General features: G+C 47.6%; 1 protein-coding gene across 9 annotated transcripts in view; it reads right to left on the reverse strand.

The window, feature by feature from the left end:
- Nucleotides 1-350: 350 nt before the first annotated feature.
- The window catches only part of ERC2 (ELKS/RAB6-interacting/CAST family member 2), a 784,869-nt gene continuing 769,455 nt past the window's right edge, over nucleotides 351-15,764 (reverse strand). For all 9 annotated transcript variants that reach the window (XR_012128892.1, XR_012128896.1, XR_012128894.1 and 6 more), the window contains one exon: nucleotides 351-1,792. Coding sequence is in view for 1 of the 9 variants with exons in the window: in XM_073230735.1 (XP_073086836.1) it covers nucleotides 1,778-1,792 (15 nt within the window). In the remaining 8 variants the exon portion in view is untranslated. The remainder of the gene's footprint in view (nucleotides 1,793-15,764) is intronic.

Below are 15,764 nucleotides of genomic sequence, written 5' to 3' on the forward strand. Positions count from 1 at the left end.
CCTAGATCCCTTGGGTAGGTAAAGGACAGACCTTTCAAACATGAATGCATTTGGGTTGTTGATGCAACAGGTAAGCTTTACGTGGTTCGCCGTCCTTAACGACAAGAACACAGCCACAAGTAAGACACCTGCTCGAATACATGACTCCTGGTGCGCCGAGGATGAACGGTGCAATTCAGACATGGTTTCATCCTGCCTGACAAACAAGGTGTCTGTCTGTTAAATATCTCTATGGCTCACAGGAGAGGTCCAGAGTTAATTGCACCAACATTTGAAAAAGTATTAATAATGACTGAATTCAATACAAGACTTCAGGAACATCTGTGGAGAATCCTTTCCACAGCAGCAAAGAAAGACAACTATATTTATTAAGGCCTCTCATGCTTAACGTCACTGTTTGTCCTTGAAAAATGCAAATTTTCATCCCCCACTTGCATACACACGGAAGGCTTTCTTCCATTGACAAGAAAGTGGATCAATACACGAGGCCGCACATGTTTTCCAGACTTGGTCATGAGTTTTACAAAGTTATAACAACTTAAAATATTTTTTTGTTATCTTCAGAGGAAACAGTAGGAGTTTAATTCTCCTTAGTACCATGTCACTATATGTAAAAGACCTCAAAACGTGGTCTCTTTCCCTGGCATGTCCTTTAAATAATGACTCCGTACCCACAAACATGTTGTGTAGAGCTATATACAGATACACAGCTTTTGTGATTTTTTTTTTCCTCATTCATCAATGTTTTCATGTTTGATGCTGAAAATGCTTTGGAATCCATGTTGGAGACATTTTTTTTTTTTTTTTTGAGACATGACCCTTCATTTACAGGATATAAGCTTACATGGTTGAGATCTTGAAATGCGAGTGAGTTCCAGCTTCTTAATGCAGACCTGCAAGTCCGGGAATGGTAAGAGTCTGAGGTTTGGTCACCCTCCCAGCCAGGGGTTGTACGGAACAGGCTGGGCAGAAATATGCTGTTCCCTCAGGTGTTTGCCACTCCCGGTACAAACACAGGGTTGATAAAAATCATGAATGGTCAATTTAGATGTACCAGACATTGTCAGAGACACACACCATGTTCTCATAAGGCGATTTCTTGGCAAGTATTAGTGGTTTCAAAAAATTGATTTCATTTCCAACCTGGCCCAGAGGAAAACTACTGGTTATCACCGTCAAATTGGGGCTCTTCGGACAGCGGGTTAAAGAAATAGAGGAGGGTACAGGCTTGCCATCTTTGGGGTTTTGGTTTCTTTGCCAAACACTCCACGCACCTTAGTATACAAACACTGCCAACGCCACTCACTCCCAGAAGTCACACTTTTTGATAATCTAATGCATTAGGAAACGACCACTTAGACTGAACCAGCGGGAAACCTGGAGGTGAAGCTAGTTGTCCAGCAGAAGCTGAACCCACAGCTGAAATGTCACGGAGTTCAAACTTATCCAATGATGTCTTAGGAACATAAATAAAACTCTATCAGATAATGATATTCTGAAGGGATGGTCACGTTTTAAACGCCCAGATCCCAACAACAAAAACCCCGGGAGCTCTGTCATTTTCCTCCTTCTAGTATTCTTCCTTTCTAACGTATCTGATGCCAGAGAACCGACAGAGGTGACGGAGGAAGCAACCAGGCCGGCCGGAATCCTGCTCAGTGACGAAAGTGAAACATCCTCTTCGGCCTGATGAGCCATCCCAGGTGGTGGACAGTGATGTGAACCGCACTGCAATAGATGATCAGAATATGGCTGCAGGACTGTGTTTTCCCTTTAGTCAGCCCTTCTGTAGCTGCAACAAGAAAGCACAGAATTTAGCAGGGAAAATGAGTGGCAGTGACATCGGAGAAAATCCTGGCAGGGCTCCCCGACCCCCGACCCCCGACCAGACCCTCCAAGACTCCCTTCCCGTGGGCTGGGCTGGGACTAGGGGTGGGGGAGGCAATACGCAGCAAGCACAGAGGAGGGATAAAATGAACAGAACACGTCTGCAAACACATCCGAAAAGAGGCATCTGGCAAAACATGTCACACCTGGGCACAGAAGTCTCTTTTTAGGCAAAAAGAAGTTGAAAGGAAATAGGCCAACATGTTCCACTGGCTATTTCTGTGTGACCAGTTTATGTGTCCTCTCCACACTTTTCTACAACGGGTACGATTTGTAAATCATTGTAACCTTGACTTCATAGAGATTAGACGGTTGAACATGGTCAAGACGCCAGAAAAGTTGACATTCACTTAAAAACCACCTAAGAGCAGTGACTTAAAAGAACTCTGCATCTAGCAATTCCACTGGAAGGTGTGAACCCAGAGGAATGGAAAACAGGGACTCAAGCAGATACTTGTATGAAATTCTCACAGCTGCATTATTCACCAAAGGTACAGACAACCCCGTGTCCATCGACAGATGCACGGATACACAAAATGTGGTATCTATGTACAGTGGCATGTTAGGAATGAATATTTCTAAGAAGATTATTCCTAAAAAGAGATGAAGTTTTGACAAATGCTACAATATGAATGAAGCCTGAAGACATCATGCTAAGGGAAATAAGCCAGACACCAAAGGACAAGTACTATATGTGTCCATTTAACTAAAATATCTAGAATAAACTCAGAGATGCAGAAAATAAATCAGAGGTTTACTAGGAGCTGGAGAGATTGGGAGGGGCAGGGGATGGGAGTAACTGCTGAGAAGGTATGGAGTTTCTGTTTGGGCTGAAGAAAAAGTTCTGGAAATGCCTGGTGTTGATTATACAACCCTGTGTGTGTACTTCATGACACCAAAATGTCCTTAAATTGGTTAAAATGGTAAGCTTCTATGTATGCTTTATCATAATAACAACATATTTTAAAAATAATGTTGCTCTCTCCTAAAGAGAGAAGAATGAGGCCATGTGGGCTTTCATCCCTCCATCCAAGGGCTCCCAACCCCAAACATAACTGCATCAGTCACTCATTCGTTCATTTCATGCCCTGTGGGACGGGTGCCTAGAAGCACCCCTCGTTTTCTCCCTGTCCCAGAAAGGGGCCCTGCAGGTGGACTGTAACTGCAGGCTGGCAAGAAACAGAGAGATGGGTGCAAAGAGAGGGCCACCCCGACCCCCCTTCAGAGGGTGCCTTTCTTCCCTCCTGCTGCTTAGCATTGTACGCCTGCCCCCTGATCGTTCACATACGGTATCCTGGGGGGCTTCCAGACAGATGGCAGTAGAGCAGCTATCCGGGAATATGGCAGGGAGGGGAAGATCAAACACACACACCTACACATGTGTGAGCCACTTTGCGTACACAGCCTGAGCTGTCTGACGTGGTGGCTGATACACAGAATTTCTCATCACACAGGCTAACGGGCACCCCCAAGATTCCTAAGTCTGCACAGGTAGGCAGTCATCCCAGGCCATCATTAGACAGTGCGAATGAAATATGTGGCTTGGATGAACTCTGCTAATTCATACTCTGAGGAGTTTGGTGTAACCCTTCTGGTTAAGAAACTTGAATCAGGGCAAAAGAGAAAAAAAAAATACGACTTTTGTAGAGCCAGAAAGTGAGGGAGTTCCTTGAGCAGATTGTATTACTCATTCTGGCGCATAAAATCTCTGCAAACTTTGTATGAAAATTATAAGTCAGAGCACGCTTTCTGCTTCGTGAATTGTGCATAGCTCTAATTCTTTTATGCATTAAGGGTCTCTTAATCATCCTCTTAAAGGGCTGACCAATATATTAAAAGGCCACATGATTAAAAGGTAAAGAGAAACCCGAAGTAATACTAAAGTGCACCGGTCATATTCTACAGAGGGGGAATCGAGTGAAAAACAAGTGCAGCGAATGTCTGATATCCTTGATGTTTTTCCAAGATTAAGTAGCACAGAATCATCATTTATTCAGTTGAGAGAAAGATTTCCAGCTGGGTAACAGGTCACAAGACAGACTACGGGGCCTCACAGAAGCAATGCGCTGCTCTTAGGCAGGGTTCATGCTGTGGAAGTAGGACAAGCAAAATGCACTGCCAAGCCCCCAGTCGGACAATTCTGTCACGCGGGGACATAAATGGATTTGAGAGAAATGTCTCAAGGGACACTGCCAGCAGTGAGACAGGCAGAGCACCCCTGGTGGAGGGGCAAACAAGCATATGCGTTCAATAATAATACAGAAAGGCATCTCGGCTTCCAGCAGTGAGGCGATGTGGGCAGCCACCCACTGTGACCGAGTCTCTGACCAGTCCTCGCTCCTATGGGGGGCTGCAGCAGGCAGACCCCGTCCCCGTGCATCCCCTCTGACGGCTCCCAACTCTGCGCTCTGGCTGCACTGCCAACAGGACGTTTCCGTAAGGACGTGGACTTCAGCTTGCAGTCCCCGTTTAAGACCTCCATTTACAGCCCCACTGCCCCCGGGATGGAGGGTGGACTCCCGGCCCCTCTAACCTCCAGCATCTCTCACGCTCCGCTGACACTGACCTTACCTCTCAGTCCTGACGCTTTCTTTTCCTCCTGTTCTCACAAGTCTGTCTAATGTGCGTTTACACCAGCCCTCGACCTGACCGATTCCTACTTATTCTTCAGCCTCAGTTTAGACGTCACTTCTTCCCTGGAAGCCCTTCCATACGCCCGAGGATGGGAGGTAGCACGGGAAGGCACACATACTGCACTTGTCTGCATTTTTACCGTCCAATACGGTAGCCACTGGTCCCATGTGGCTACTCAGCACATGAGATACGGCTAGTCCAAATTGAGATGTGCTGTGTAAAATACCCACCAGATTTTGAAGATTTACTGTGAATTTTTTTATGTTGATTTTGAATGGATGCAAATCAATATATTGAATTTTGGATTTAGTAGAAATTTTGTTCTTATATTGATTTCATTTTAAATGGTATTTTGGATCAAATTAAATATGTTAGAATTGATTTCACCTGTTTATTACTTTCTTAAATGTGTCTACTAGAAAACTCAGAACTGCAGAGGTGCCTGCATTGTATGTCTGTGGACCAACACTGGTCCAGACGACTCTAAGCTCCGCCAGGGCAGGAACCAGCCTTGCCTGTGTGGTGCCCTCTGTGCCCTGCACAGTTCACGGAACGAGTCGATTCACTCATTCATCCCACAGGTGTTCCGGAGCACCGAGGGTAGGCATAATCCTAAAGTCACCCCCACCCCAAAGATTTCCTGCTCTAGTCCACGGCACCACGAACATCTTACATTGTAATTATGTCACTGAACAGGGTGTAATTAAGGTTACTAACCAGTTGACTTTAACTTCATTACAAATGAGATGATCTGAGTGGACCTAATTTAATCACAGGAGCCCTTTAACAGCAGAGACTTTTCTCTTGCTGACAGCAGAAGAGATGGGGAAATTTGAAACAGGAGAGGAATTTCTGTGCTGAGCCATGGGGCAAGGACCTGAGGGTGTCCAGTAGGACCCAAGTGCAGTTGTTAGTCAATGGACAGCAAGGAAGCAGGGACCTCAGTCCTACAATCACAAAGAATTCAGTTTTGCCAACAACTGAATGAGCTTGGAGGTGGGTGCCTCCCCATAGTCTTCATGTTAAAGTCCAGCCTGCCTGACCCCTTGACTATGGACTCATGAGGCTTTAAGGATTAGAACCCAGTGGAGCCTGACTGTTTTTCTGATTTACAGAATTGCAAAATCACAAATGGGTATCATTTTAAGCCACGACATTTGTGTTAATTTCTTATGCAGCAGTAGAATGCAAATATTGCTCCTTCCTGTATCAGGCATTGTGATTGGTGCCAGAGATATGAGTGTAAAAGAAAATCCATGTCCTCATAGAGCCTGTTTTTTTGGGGAGTAAAACAGACAACAAATAGATACACAAATAAATAAGAGAATGAGGCTTTGTAAAATCTGTACCCCAAGACAATGAACAGGGAGCTATTTAAGATTTACTATCTGACATTTGTATTTGTTTTATTCCAGAAAGATGTTCACAGGTTTTCAGTGAAAAAAAGCAGATTACGATTCTTGCATTTTTTTGCATCAGCACACACGTAAACAATTTCAAGTGCATATACCACAATATTGTTAATAATTACCTCTGGGTGGTGTGTTTGAATTTTCTTCTTTAGAATTTTTGTGTAGTCCCACCTTTTGAAAATTTTAAACCAAAAAAAGTCTGACTAATATCATAGAATAGAAAGCTTTTTCCGTTGAAAAATCTTGATGAGGTTTCCTGAAAGGAACCCCACAATTGGTGAGCAGGATGTGGGTGCCTGTGGGGAGGTGGGGTGACCAGCTGAGCCCAACAGAAAGATTCCGCCCCAGGACAAGCGACCCCAGGACAGAAGGCTATAAACGTGTGGTGTCTCACAAATATTCCTTCAGACTGTTTTACTTGGGAATAAAGACACCTGCCCGATTATGACTTTCTTCTCCCGCCCTTTCAGTAGTGATTTGCAGAAACAGGCTGGGAGAAAGGGGTCTTTGGTAAACACACAGGGGTTAAAGGGGAAACTGTTTAATAACAGTAGTTTGACATCTGGGTTAATGTCCATTACACTCCATGTGCTTTCCAAATGTGGGCAGTATGCCCCCAGGTACAAAAACAGGCACCCATTCACAAGGGCGCTGGATGCCCCTGACAGTGCGCATGACGTCCACAGACAGCGTGGCCCCTGATAGGCTGATTCACAACAGTGCATCTGGGGCAGCAGGTATCCTGTGGAACAATCCCGTGAAAGCGGCTCTGCTCACGAGAAAACCCAGCAGAGCCGTTTCTGCTCAAAAAGAAAAAAGAAAATCTATAACTACATCTGTGTTATTACTTAACATCTTTAAAAACGGTGCAGAATGGGTTTCTCATTTTCCTCATGAAGATTTATTATTGTTGTGATCAAAGTGGCAACAAATTATGTTAAATCATTTAATTTTCTTGATAGAAGCCACCACCTTGAAGCCATAATTCAAAACTATGAGCGGAGAGCGGCTTTCTACCTTGCCAGTGGCCCCCTAAGGCACCAAGGGGCAATAAAATGTGACACTGGAGGGCCCAGAGGGCCGGGGCTGGGGGTGGGGTGGCCCAGCCCTGAGCAGTCTGCTGTTGGGGATGGTGGGGCCTGGGGTTGGGGCTCCCCAGAGACTCCAGACTGGGATTTCACAGTTTCTGGGCACTGGGTGCAGCTCGCCCGTGACGTTTTACATCAAGGCAGTCAGATGGGGTATTTGCGTACCTCAAAAGGCAGCATACACTGCTACGTCGCCTTAGGATTTATTTTGGTTGTTATTGCTGTGGTCAGAATGATCCATAGTTAATGTTTGGTGCATGCTGCCTGCCACAGGGCTCTGCGCTTTTGCAAGAATGATTTCTGATGAGCTTGAGAGCCGCATGGGACTGCCTGGTTGATGGCCCCTGACACAGCTGAGGAACTTGACATCAGAGGGCATTAAAATGCTTTTGGTCAGATTCCCGCCCTCCTGGGGCCTGGTCTGAAGCCACTTCTCCGCCATGCCTGGGCCCCCTCCCTTTATTGTGAGGCGAGGAGTTCCTCAACCTTGGTCTTTGGTGCGCTGTCTTCCCAGTTTCTGTCACCTCTCCATAATACCAGTCCCATTTAATGAATAGTTTTCTTTAAAAATCTTTTCGAAACAGTTAAATTTCCTCTTTGAGAAAGATTTCCTTGAATAATGGAGCCAGTATTTGTCTGATCCACATTATAATAATTGCAGAGCTATTAAAATAAAGCGTGCTTGTCCGCGAAACACCCGTGACTATCTTCTTGTGGGCACACAGAACCCCACCTGTCTGGAGCCCCAGCCAGGGAGACTATTCCCACAGAACTTGGTGGCACCTGTCCACGGGCTTGTACGTACCCTGTGCCTGGGCCCCAGCCATCCCCAGCACCCCCTCAGTTGAGGTTTTGGGCCAGCCTACTATGGGCCAGCTTTTCTCTCTTCCTCTCAATGGCAGAAAACAGCAGAAGTAAAAATCAGAAATCTGCCACTCAACACCAGCGTTAGGAACTCCATGTAATTTTTAAAACATGGGTTGTGTACAAATATCCTTTTAGTTCTCAGTTTTTCTTAAAATAATACCTTCATTAACCTGAGGGACTGCCCATAAACCAAAGGCTTTTGTCATTTTACTCCAAGATTTCTCATTCCTGGTGCTGTGGACATTTGAGGCTTGGCGATTCTTTACTGTGGGGACTCCCTGTGAATGCGGGCTGCTGAGCAGCATGCCTGGCCGCTGCCCATCAGATGCCAGTAGCAGCCCCTCTCTCAGTCATGACAATCACGTATATCTCCAAATATTGCCAAATACCCTCTGGGGGGCAAAACCATCCCCAGCTGAGAACCTCTTGTTTTTGTATTTGATTGGTTCACTGTGCTGCTTTAAATAGAATTATATTTTGATAAGATACGTGCTGTATATTTCCACCTACCAGCCTAAGCAAGATGGAACAATTTTGCAGAAATATGGATCCATTTCTAAGCTGCCATCATATTATTTCTGACATGGCTGTACAGATAGAAAAGTCCCGTGGACACAGGTACAACCTAAGTAGTAAAAATAATGAAAACGTACAACCTCTCTGACATGAAGTAGAAATGCCACAATCCTGAGAGAGCGAGACACCTAAGACACTTGCTGAGCTAAGTGAAAAGGTAAAATCTAGCTTAAATTTATAGCATTCCTCCCGTGTCCCTCTAGGAGTTTGGCACTCCGCCAGGGTTCCTTGTTAAAAATTTGTTAAACGTGTTTGGCATTAATGCAGACACAAAGTGGTCATTTGTTACAAATTCTATTGGAATGCATTCATTTAAGGCAATGAAGTAGTTACTAAGAAAAGGGGAAAAAAAAGTTCATTAAGTACATTTTAAAAATACAATGATGTATGCGGTGTGTAACTGTGGCGCCCTGGTGGTTATATAAATCGCTGACAGCATAACCACACATTGTGTTTGGTTTGAAATTGGAATCTTTTAAACATAACTGATAGAACAAACGCTGGTTTTGTTTGTTGTCAAAGCTGATGTTAGTCTTTCTTTTCTGATCTAGTTAAAATAACCGAAAGTTTGGCATATGATTTCTAACCTCTCGAATCCGTGCAATGGTCTAGGTTAAAATAATGCTTTGGGAATCTCAGGGGCTGCTGCGAGAGACATCGGAGATAAGGGCTGATCCACCAAGACAGCGGAAAATGCCCGCATCATCCCGCAGAGCCCCCTCGGAGGGCACGCCCGCCCGCCCATACCTGCAGGCCTCCGGGTTGTGTGAGGTTTCAGGTTTCTCACAGAGGGAAATCATCTATTTTCATCTCGGAGACAATGGAATCCTATGAGCAAATATCCTAAGCCTGGTGCATGGAACTTCCACCTTTCTGTCCCACCCCGAACCATCCCCACAAAGGAATTACTGCTGAGTAATGGGGGACGCCAGGCACCCTGAAGAAATGGTTCTGAAGCCCAGCTTTGAGAGAAAGGGGCTTTGCCATTATGTGATATTTGGCCCTGTAACGTAGTTTCTGTGGACATCAGTGTGGAATACACCACCTCGGGGTGCCGAGATGCTTGCTAAAAGCCAAGACTAGAGGTGAATAGAGAACATACGTCACGAGAATATTCAGAAATGACTCAGTGCCTTTTTCCTCCCCACCTCTTACTCTGACATAGGTATTGTCACGACAGCATGCAGACCATAGGACCCCGGTGGTCTGAAGAGTCACAAGCCCCAATCTCCAGGGCCCCACACCTCTCTTTCAGGCGGTCTCTGCTGCCGTCTGAGTTTCGTATTTTGCAGCCTGCCCTTGGGGTGGTTCGTGGTCCCTCAGGCCCAAGCTCTTGAAACATTCTCCGCGTGCAAGAGAACCCTTAGACAAAACCTGGTATCCTGCACGGGGCCTGAAGAAGTTTGTCCCTCCACAAATGCCAAACAGAATCAGGAAGTCTGAAGACAGAAAGAAAATACTTCTCTCCAGAAACAAAAAGAATGCATGATACCAAAGAGAAGGAACACCCCCCCAGGGTTACAGAGTGCACCTTGGTTTGATGCCAGGGGGTGGGCCCTCTTAGAGAAAGAATACACAAGTAGGCGAGTGCTTCAAACCTGACAAAAGCATAGGGCCATGTGAACTCCCCAGAAGGCTCCTCCCAGGGCCTTGGGAAAAGTCTGACTACTTGGGGAGGCCCAATGCTTAGTTCCCATTAGTCACGATAAATCTCTTCTGCCTGCAATTAAGGTTTGCCTTTGAGATGACATTCTCAACTTCAAATGAGGATAAAGTAAAACGAGTTTTCAAATTCCTTCCTGACAAGAATTCAGTTCTAAGGTGAGCACCAGGGAGATATCTCTCTAACCTGGGTGGTAAGAAGGCTGTCGCTGTGCGGGAATGAGATGCCCCCTCCTAGAAAAAGCAGCCAGCCAGTCGTTCTGGAGAAACTGCAGCAAGCATGAAGGAACAACTTGATATCTCGAGTTTGCCGACCAGAAGTGGCTCAGATGACAAGTGTTTACAACAGGATTTTTCATAGAGCCAATGACGGCAATTAGTCCCCAGAATTTGAAGGCGCCCTTCCCCGCCTTGCTGAGATGGAATGCCATTTACTCTTGGGCTGGCGACTAATTAGGGGTCTCTTTTGAAGATCAAGGTTTTGCAATCCCTGCTTCTTAATAACATGGTCTGCCTGCCGGCCACCTGGGTCCAGGGAGCCCTCCCTTCTCCCCCTCCCCAGACAGCAGGCACTGCCTTAGGCCAGGAGCAAGTGTGGGCAGGAAAGCCTGGATCCGGCCGGCCGTGGAGCAATTTAACCTCTTCACCACCAAGGTCCTATAGCCCAGGGCTTGCCTCTGCTGGCCAGAGGTGGAGACGGTTGGCCTCGTTGCTCAGGCAGGGCTGAAGGCCTGTGTACAGTGCACAGAAACCACCTTCATGATGCAAACATTTAGCAGTCTGCTTTCTTGTGTGGGAAGGGAGGCAGGGAGACTCCATTTTTCCGGATGAGTGGTGAATCAAGAGGCTCTTGGATATTTGCCTCAGGTTGGGCCATTTCGAGGACGGATTTTAGAGGCAACTAGCTCAAGAAGGTTGGAGGCAGAAGGCGACAATCAGGGGCACCTTCTGGGGTGCTAACCTACCCGGTCTCAGACCCAAGAAGCTGAGGGGCCTATGCTGGCCCACTTGATGCCTGGATCCCCCTGGCCTGACTACAGGAGACTGGGCTGGCGGCTCTGGGCTTTAAGACATGATGGGGGAGAACCCAAAGCAGCAGGAAATGCAAGCTGCAAAGAATTAAACGTGTAACAACCTGGGCAAAGCGCAAACAGCGAGTGAGGTTGGTCCTCAGGTTGTGGACATGCTGTGGCCTGGGTCGCTTGTGGTCACTAAGCCCAATAGGGTTGTGATGTGGCAACAGCTAAGGCAGCGAGTTCAACATGTTTTTGTTTAGCTCTAAATGCTGGACGCACACTGGCTCTGAGGCCACAGATGCAGGTGACCCACTGCCACCAACCCGGTCGTCATGATCTGGGATCTTCTGAAATTCCTTTTTCAACCATTTATTTCTGGCAGATAGGGGCCGAATGGAGTCTTGCATTTGATCAGCTGTACTTGAATTGCAACTTGCTTCGAACTTTGTGTGCTTTCTAAGCCAGCATCAAATCAAGAGATTCCTGCAGCAGAAGGAACTAGCCTTCTTGCAGCCGGGCAGGGGGGCCTCTGCAGGGGGTGGAAGGGGCAAAGGGAAATGTATAGACACGACCGGCAATCGGCTGAGGGAGGCGGGCCTTTGAGAGACATTCAGGCTCTCTGCGCCCTAATCCTCAGCTGCCTGCACATAAAGGAACAGAGGAGAAGCTACTTCCTTTCGGCCCCTAGAATTGAAGGTGACATGGATTCTTAAGTGAGACACAAAGGCATATTCAGTTTAGATTTTGTTTTGTCTTCAAGCTATGATCATGGAAAGCATGAATCAGTGAATCCATCCTTCTTCTCTCCCTGTCTCCCTTTTCTCTCTCTCCTCTTTCTCCTCCACCACTTCCTCTTTGTTTACCCTGTGCTGACTGAAAAGTCAGTCTGTGGATTTCTACGCATTCCTAGGATTTTGTCCAGACTCCCTGTCCTTTCAAGTGGAGTTCCAGTGGGTGCTTTCTGCCTCTCAACACGTGCTCCCTACAGCCTCCTTCAAAAGCCTCCACTTCAGAGTTTCAGGGCGCATACACCCTCCTTCCCCTCCACGAGTGAGTGTGCGTCATGCCCTTCCAGCTCCATGGCATCTGGGATGATGAATGACTTTTAAATATGAAAAAAATTAACATGTCTGAAGCTTTTCTTCTCCACTGTCAAATGTTTTGCTTTATCATAGACCCGGAATGTCTCCCCTTTCCCAGTGATTCCAAAGCAATACGTTTTCTGTTGGAAATTCAACTGCAGGAATCCCATCCAGAAGCCCCAAGCAATATATCTTAACATCTTAATTTCATTTAAGAGGAATGCAATGATTGATCGTTTATCATCCTGAGATCGAGTGAACTATCTGGAGGATTCCAATCTATCGCTTCTATGCAACTGATGGGATATTCACATGCCTCTGGCTTCAGGAGGGCTTTGGGGTCCACGTTGTCTTTTGACAGGAGTGGGATGCTAAAAAGATTATTGACAGAAGGTCTGCCTTTACGAGCAAAGTACAGCTCCAAGGCTTGACTTGCTCCAAATTCCAGCCTCCCCCGTGATGGCCAGGATGTCTGCCGCTGCGTTACTCCCACCCCTCCAACCTGCACATGGGGCCTTGTCTTCCTGCCCTCACCATCCACAGGGATCCCTTCAAGGCCTGGGGAGACCCTTGACATGAAATCCACTGGCATTGGTGGGATTTGACTTCTCATCCATGAGATTTCTATTTAACCTCCAGCTGCTTTGGCAAAAAGGGATGTTTTTTTTTTTGGAAGATGCGTCCTGAGACATCTGGGCCAGACCACTGGTATCACAGCTGCCGTTCTGCTTTCTGCACAAGACGTCATTACCGGCTCTTGCGGCTGGATAGCGCTGAAGCAGGACAACCGGCCAGGACGCTACAGAATGAGGTGTTCTGAAGTGTCTACAGTGCCGCTGATCTTGTGCTAGATTTGGGCGCTGGGGGGCCGCAGGCAACAAAAGCACCATCTCCAAGTCCAAGTACGTGTTCCATCATGGTAGGTCCCAACTGAGCCCCTACGATGTGTTTTCCGTGGTGTAGGTTTTAAGAAACACACAGAGTAAGACACCCCCAAACGCAAAACCCATCTCAAGCACACCCATGCAGAGTGGCTCAGGAAGCGCACTGCCCAATGGACCACCTTGAAGGGAAGCAAGGACACCCTCTGGGAAGGAGGAGGAGTTTGATAGAAGCAGAGGTAATTTCTGAGGGAATCAGATCACGTTTGCCCAGCGCTAAAAGGAGACTCGCTCTCTGGTTTGCATTTACGTTTAAAAGTACACGCCTGCTGCTCTGGAAGGGCTGGGGCCCTGCGTCTCCCACCTCCAACGCCAGCTCAGGGCTGCATGCAACTCCCGGGCCTCCGGGGACTGACACACCCCAAGGGCAATGGGGAGAGAGTTAACAAGGGGCCCCTCTGGCTGGCCTCTGTCCTGAGACTTCTGGCCACCACAGATGCTCCCTGCTCAGAGGCGGAGGTGCCCCGAGAGGGAATTCCTGCCCTGCTTTGTCACTGGTCACTTTGGAGATTAAAGAGGGGAGAATGCACATTTTCATAATACGTGAGCTGGCTGGAAGCTTCTCTAAGAAACCCCATGGTCCTGGCAGGTGGGGGCTGGGTTTGACTCTAACAAGACAGGCCTTGCATCCAGGATTGAGGGCTAGGAAATGCTTTGGCAAAGAACTCGGCCAGAGATCAAGGACCTGGTACATGACACCAGAAGGCTCTGGGGGCAACCTTGGAGCCCCTTCCAGGCTTCAGAAGTCCCCACGTGGCCCCGGGACCCACCAGGGGCTTCTGGTTTGCTGCAGAGAACCTTCTTAGGATGCAGCCCCATGTGATGTTGCAAACCCCTGGAAGAGCACAGGAGATGGTGGTGTGGCTTTTGCGGCAGTTCCCTCTGCCTGGAGCACTCTTCCAGGCATTTATCTGGCTGCCTTCTGTGCATCTTTAATTGTCAGCTTAAATGCCACTTCTTCAGGAGGGTCTTCCCTGACTGTTTTCCTGGTCAAATCCCCTGGTGAGATCTGCCCTTAGCTCCCCCTCCCTGCAGCCTCCCACCCCTCCTACTTCTGAACAGTCTGGTGTCGTGCATTTGTGTTAGTGTTTGATTCACGTATGGTGTCGCCTGGGCTGCCTTCACAAGGCTCTGTTCAGCGTGCTCACTGCAGTATTTTTCATATCTTTGTCACACAGTGGGTACTCAATAAATACTTAAGTGGATTACTGGGAGAGGGGAATCCATTGATGGTAACGAAAATTTGTCTAATGCTTACCACTACAACTTTGTCACTATTTCACTTCCCACTTTGGCACTACTGACATTTTGGACTGGACAATTCACCAAAGTCATGACCCTCAAAAGTGTCTCCAGATACTGCCGAACGTCTCCTGAAAGGGCCATGCCACCCCTCACTCCCTATTGAGAACCACTAATGTTCCCATGTTAGCCCTTTGAATCCCACCATCACCCCATGAACTGGGTACTATTACTTTCCTCCTATTGAGGTTAAGAAAACTGGGACCCAGAGTGGTTAAGTAATCTTGGCCAAAGTCATATCACGAGAAGGAAGCTGAACCAGGACCCAGATAGTTCCATTTTTAAGTTTGAAAGAGGCGCAGGAATGAGAAACGGCTGGCCGAAGGTCATACAGGTAAGAGGTGGCCAGTGGGGGTCTGGGCGCAGGCCTTTCGCACCTGCGTCCCATGAGCTTCCTGGTCATGGCCCTGGGGTGCGTTTCCAGACCTTCCCCAGCAGGGCCCTTCACTGGTATGGGATGGGATTCAGGAGGGACTCTCACAGATTAGGAGTAGTTGCATATCTTCTTTCTGCTGACAGCTTCTCCTTCCTGCCTCAGTGACCAGGGATGCCGGGATCCCCCAGGAGCAAGGCTGTCAGGAAGCAGCCAGGTGAGGTGGAGGGCACCCACTCGGAGGCATGCAGAGGGCTGACTAGAACAGGACACAGAGCTGGGCTCAGACCCCCTCTGCCTGCACCTCACTCTGGGGTCCGGGTAGCAGTCCCAGCTCGAGCACCATCTGCCTTTCTACACCGGCTCAAGTGACTCCATTCATGGGCCCTTAGTGCCTCATCCGAGGATGGAGGGGAGGGACGGCCGTGTCCACCTCAGAGGGCCACCTCAAGACAGGGCCTAACAGGAGCTCTGCACATTGAACTGCTTATCACCTCATCCCCTTTAGTCTGGCTGACTTCAGGTACATCACTTAATTTCCCTGAGCCTTGGTTTATTTTAGATCTACAAAATGACAATAATAATTCTAACCTCTCTAAATGGTTGAGGAGATATAAAATAAAATGACATATAAAATAAAATGAGGCCCCAGATCAGGGCCTGACATACGATAGGCATTCAATTACCAGTAGTTCTGGTTACCTCCCCCTCGACACTAGCCCCAAATGGAGTGCAGATGGATATCAGGACCAGCTTGATCCAGGGTACAGAAACTGCCAGTGTGGTGTGTTCGTGTCTAGGTTATACACAGGCTGGACCCAGGCCTGGTCATCTTCATGAAAGGAAGTATGCAAAGAGGGAGCAGGTCGCAGGGACCCGGAGGGACAGTGGCAGAAGGAACCCAAAATTTCCCCCAAACTGCAA

Source organism: Manis javanica, chromosome 3, assembly GCF_040802235.1.
Source record: "Manis javanica isolate MJ-LG chromosome 3, MJ_LKY, whole genome shotgun sequence".
NCBI classification, from domain to species: Eukaryota; Metazoa; Chordata; class Mammalia; order Pholidota; family Manidae; genus Manis; species Manis javanica.